The sequence below is a fragment of the Ascaphus truei genome, unplaced genomic scaffold (genome assembly GCF_040206685.1).
Source record: "Ascaphus truei isolate aAscTru1 unplaced genomic scaffold, aAscTru1.hap1 HAP1_SCAFFOLD_1675, whole genome shotgun sequence".
NCBI classification, from domain to species: Eukaryota; Metazoa; Chordata; class Amphibia; order Anura; family Ascaphidae; genus Ascaphus; species Ascaphus truei.
The window spans coordinates 9,281-15,000 of record NW_027454569.1 but is presented as its reverse complement, the minus strand read 5'-3'; the positions used below and the strand labels follow the sequence as shown (position 1 = coordinate 15,000).

The 5,720-nt window shown below is 57.6% G+C and overlaps 1 protein-coding gene across 1 annotated transcript in view; it reads right to left on the bottom strand.

The window, feature by feature from the left end:
- The window catches only part of DNPH1 (2'-deoxynucleoside 5'-phosphate N-hydrolase 1), a 6,649-nt gene extending 2,949 nt beyond the window's left edge, over nucleotides 1-3,700 (bottom strand). Inside the window, exon 1 of the mRNA XM_075581898.1 lies at nucleotides 3,449-3,700. Coding sequence (XP_075438013.1) covers nucleotides 3,449-3,668 — 220 coding nt within the window. The 5' untranslated portion in view covers nucleotides 3,669-3,700. The remainder of the gene's footprint in view (nucleotides 1-3,448) is intronic.
- Between the last annotated feature and the right edge of the window lie 2,020 nt (nucleotides 3,701-5,720).

Here is a 5,720-nt window from a genome sequence, read left to right as displayed (position 1 = left end):
CCCTCCCAAACTCACACAGCCATCTCCCCCTCCCCTCCCAAACTCACACAGCCATCTCCCCCTCCCCTCCCAAACTCACACAGCCATCTCCCCCCCTCCCAAACTCACACAGCCATCTCCCCCCCCTCCCAAACTCACACAGCCATCTCACCCCCCCCTCCCAAACTCACACAGCCATCTCACCCCCCCCTCCCAAACAGCCATCTCACCCCCCCTCCCAAACTCACACAGCCATCTCACCCCCCCTCCCAAACTCACACAGCCATCTCACCCCCCCCCAAACTCACACAGCCATCTCCCCCCCCTCCCAAACTCACAGCCATCTCCCCCCCCCCTCCCAAACTCACAGCCATCTCCCCCCCCCTCCCAAACTCACAGCCATCTCACCCCCCCCTCCCAAACTCACAGCCATCTCACCCCCCCCTCCCAAACTCACAGCCATCTCACCCCCCCCAAACTCACACAGCCATCTCACCCCCCCCTCCCAAACTCACACAGCCATCTCTCCCCCCCTCTCAAACTCAAACAGCCATCTCACCCCCCCTCCCAAACTCACACAGCCATCTCACCCCCCCCCCCCTCCAAAACTCACAGCCATCTCACCCCCCCCCAAACTCACACAGCCATCTCACCCCCCCTCCCAAACTCACACAGCCATCTCACCCCCCCCCCCTCCCAAACTCACACAGCCATCTCACCCCCCCCCCCAAACTCACACAGCCATCTCACCCCCCTCCCCCTCCAAAACTCACAGCCATCTCACCCCCCCCCAAACTCACACAGCCATCTCACCCCCCCCCCTCCAAAACTCACAGCCATCTCACCCCCCCTCCCAAACTCACACAGCCATCTCACCCCCCCCCCCAAACTCACACAGCCATCTCACCCCCCCCCCCAAACTCACACAGCCATCTCACCCCCCCCCCCCTCCAAAACTCACAGCCATCTCACCCCCCCCCCCCCAAACTCACACAGCCATCTCACCCTCCCTCCCTCCCAAATTTTACAGCCATCTCACCCCCCCCCAAACTCACACAGCCATCTCACCCCCCCTCCCAAACTCACACAGCCATCTCACCCCCCCCCCTCCCAAACTCACACAGCCATCTCACTCCCCCTCCCAAACTCACACAGCCATCTCACCCCCCCTCCCAAACTCACACAGCCATCTCACCCCCCCCTCCCAAACTCACACAGCCATCTCACCCTCCCTCCCAAACTCACATAGCCATCTCACCCTCCCTCCCAAACTCACACAGTCATCTCACCCTCCCTCCCAAACTCACACAGCCATCTCACCCCCCCCCCCTCCCAAACTCACAGCCATCTCACCCCCCCCCCAAAACTCACAGCCATCTCACCCCCCCCCTCCAAAACTCACAGCCATCTCACCCCCCCCTCCCAAACTCACACAGCCATCTCACCCCCCCCCCAAACTCACACAGCCATCTCACCCCCCCCCTCCAAAACTCACAGCCATCTCACCCCCCCCCCCCAAACTCACACAGCCATCTCACCCCCCCTCCCTCCCAAACTCACACAGCCATCTCACCCCCCCCCCCTCCCAAACTCACACAGCCATCTCACCCTCCCAAACTCACACAGCCATCTCACCCCCCCTCCCAAACTCACACAGCCATCTCACCCCCCCTCCCAAACTCACACAGCCATCTCACCCCCCCCCCTCCCAAACTCACACAGCCATCTCACCCTCCCTCCCAAACTCACACAGCCATCTCACCCTCCCTCCCAAACTCACAGCCATCTCCCCCCCCCTCCCAAACTCACAGCCATCTCACCCCCCCCTCCCAAACTCACACGGCCATCTCACCCTCCCTCCCAAACTCACACAGCCATCTCACCCCCCCTCCCTCCCAAACTCACAGCCATCTCACCCCCCCCCCCAAACTCACACAGCCATCTCACCCTCCCTCCCAAACTCACAGCCATCTCACCCTCCCTCCCAAACTCACAGCCATCTCACCCTCCCTCCCAAACTCACAGCCATCTCCCCCCCCCCTCCCAAACTCACAGCCATCTCACCCCCCCCCCCCCCCTCCCAAACTCACACGGCCATCTCACCCTCCCTCCCAAACTCACACAGCCATCTCACCCCCCCTCCCTCCCAAACTCACAGCCATCTCACCCCCCCCCCAAACTCACACAGCCATCTCACCCTCCCTCCCAAACTCACAGCCATCTCACCCTCCCTCCCAAACTCACAGCCATCTCACCCTCCCTCCCAAACTCACACAGCCATCTCACCCCCCCTCCCTCCCAAACTCACACAGCCATCTCACCCCCCCTCCCTCCCAAACTCACACAGCCATCTCACCCCCCCTCCCTCCCAAACTCACACAGCCATCTCACCCCCCCTCCCTCCCAAACTCACACAGCCATCTCACCCCCCCTCCCTCCCAAACTCACACAGCCATCTCACCCCCCCTCCCTCCCAAACTCACACAGCCATCTCACCCCCCCTCCCTCCCAAACTCACACAGCCATCTCACCCCCCCTCCCTCCCAAACTCACACAGCCATCTCACCCCCCCTCCCAAACTCACACAGCCATCTCACCCCCCCTCCCAAACTCACACAGCCATCTCACCCCCCCCTCCCAAACTCACACAGCCATCTCACCCCCCCTCCCAAACTCACACAGCCATCTCACCCCCCTCTCCCAAACTCACACAGCCATCTCACCCCCCTCTCCCAAACTCACACAGCCATCTCACCCCCCTCTCCCAAACTCACACAGCCATCTCACCCTCCCTCCCAAACTCACACAGCCATCTCACCCCCCCTCCCTCCCAAACTCACACAGCCATCTCACCCCCCCTCCCAAACTCACACAGCCATCTCACCCCCCCTCCCTCCCAAACTCACACAGCCATCTCACCCCCCTCCCTCCCAAACTCACACAGCCATCTCACCCCCCCTCCCTCCCAAACTCACACAGCCATCTCACCCCCCCTCCCTCCCAAACTCACACAGCCATCTCACCCCCCCTCCCTCCCAAACTCACACAGCCATCTCACCCCCCTCCCTCCCAAACTCACACAGCCATCTCACCCTCCCTCCCAAACTCACACAGCCATCTCACCCCCCCCTCCCAAACTCACACAGCCATCTCACCCCCCCTCCCAAACTCACACAGCCATCTCACCCCCCTCCCAAACTCACACAGCCATCTCACCCCCCCTCCCAAACTCACACAGCCATCTCACCCCCCCTCCCAAACTCACACAGCCATCTCTCACCCCCCCCCCCAAACTCACACAGCCATCTCACCCCCCCCCAAAAAAAACCTCAAGTCATCCCTCACACACACGCACGGTGACAAGCACGGTGACACGCACGCACACGGTGACACGCACGCACATGGTGACACGCACGCACACGGTGACACGCATGACGCACGGTGGTACACACGGTGACACGCACGGTACCGGTGTGTGAGATCTCCGGGCTCGCTATGTGCTCGGTCAGCACGGTCCCGTACCGCCGCAGCTCCTGTATAATCCCCCGGTACAGCTCCCGGTCCCCGCGGCCGCCCCGGATACTGCCGCAGAAATACACTTGGAGCCCCGACATCTTTTCACGTGATGCGCCCGTCCGTGTCACGTGACATCTGCGTGCCCCACGTGGCCGGCTCAGCTCTCTGCGCATGCGCACCGCAGGAATTCCTGGCTTGTATACATTAACCTGTTATAAGGACACCGTGACCAGGTCACCTCCAACTGACCTCACAGTGACCTCCCACTGACCCCACAGTGACACCTCCCGCTGACCTCCCACTGACCTCTCCCACAGACCTCACAGTGACACCTCCCACTGACCTCCCACTTACCTCCCACTGACCTCACAGTGACACCTCCCACTGACCTCACAGTGACACCTCCCACTGACCTCTCCCACTGACCTCACAGTGACCTCCCACTGACCCCACAGTCACACCTCCAACTGACCTCACAGTGACTCCTCCCACTGACCTCACAGTGACACCTCCCACTGACATTATTATTATTACCTCACAGTTACACCTCCCGCTGACCTCTCCCACTGACCTCACAGTGACACCTCCCACTGACCTCACAGTGACACCTCCCGCTGACCTCACACTGACCTCTCCCACTGACCTAAGTGACACCTCCCACTGACCTCACAGTGACACCTCCCACTGACCTCTCCCACTGACCTCTCCCACTGACCTCACATTGACACCTCCCACTGACCTCACAGTGACACCTCCAACTGACCTCTCCCACTTACCTCCCCCACTGACCTCAGTGACACCTCCCACTGACCTCACAGTGACACCTCCCACTGACCTCTCCCACTGACCTCACAGTGACACCTCTCACTGACCTCCCCCACTGACCTCACAGTGACACCTCCCACTGACACCTCCAACTGACCTCTCCCACTGACCTCACAGTGACACCTCCCACTGACCTCACAGTGACCTCACAGTGACCTCTCACTTGATAGACGGGCAGGCCTTACAGTGTCCCACATGGTATGGGACCAAGCCAGGTGCGGGTTGTATGTGTCTGAAAGTGTCTCTGCACCAGTCTATCCCTGAGGTTCCGAGCCCGGCGACAGACCATATTCGGGGCAGCCTGGAGAATGTGGGACAGACCATCACCCTGGAGCAGGACATGCCAGTGTGTGTTCAGAACGTGGCGTACTGGTTCCCACTGGTTACTATAAGTACGATGAAGCGGGTGGTTTCTGTATTCTTCTTGGCTCGGAGCAGGTTTTCAGTCGGCAATGATGGCCTTGGAGTGTTGAGGGACCAATGGTACGCCCTTTTGATAGCTGATTTCGTGTTGCCCCTTTCAATGAAACGTCTAGTCAATTCTTTGGCCTGAATCTTGAACTCTGACACATTGGAACAGTTTCTCCTAAGGCAACGAAATTGGCCAGTCGGGATACTGTGAATCGTTTGTCTGGGATGGGCCTTCAATAAACTATTAGTGGCTATCGGCCTTCAATAAACTATTAGTGGCTATCAGCATTCAATAAACTATTAGTGGCTATCAGCCTTCAATAAACTATTAGTGGCTATCAGCCTTCAATAAACTATTAGTGGCTATCAGCCATCAATAAACTATTAGTGGCTATCAGCCTTCAATAAACTATTAGTGGCTATCAGCCTTCAATAAACTATTAGTGGCTATCGGCCTTCAATAAACTATTAGTGGCTATCGGCCTTCAATAAACTATTAGTGGCTATCAGCCTTCAATAAACTATTAGTGGCTGTCGGCTTACGATATATTGTGGTTTCCAACTTACCCTCACCCCGTTTAGTAATAGTGATATGTTTGTGTAGAACCGCAAAAGTAAGTGTAAGATTGTGTAAGTATACAGTAATAACAATATGGTGCTCAAGTACATGGAACTATATATAGTATTGAAAGGAGAATAAAGGCTAACTGGGGAATAATAATTGGTACAAAACTTATAATGGGGCTCTAGTCACCCTGAAGGTGGGGGTAGATGCATAAAAACACCCTCCTTTACCTCATTGGGCTGGCCTCAGGTGAAGTACTCACAGAATGAAGCCTCCAGTTGCTATCTCCATCGGCGTGCAGCTGTATCCTGGTGAGGGAAATCCAAAATGGTATGTGTGCAGCGCACAGCCAAGAAGGGGATGAGGAGCAGGTCTGGCAAAAAATCTTTATTTAGGTTCCATAAAAACGGGGGTTACAACCTTC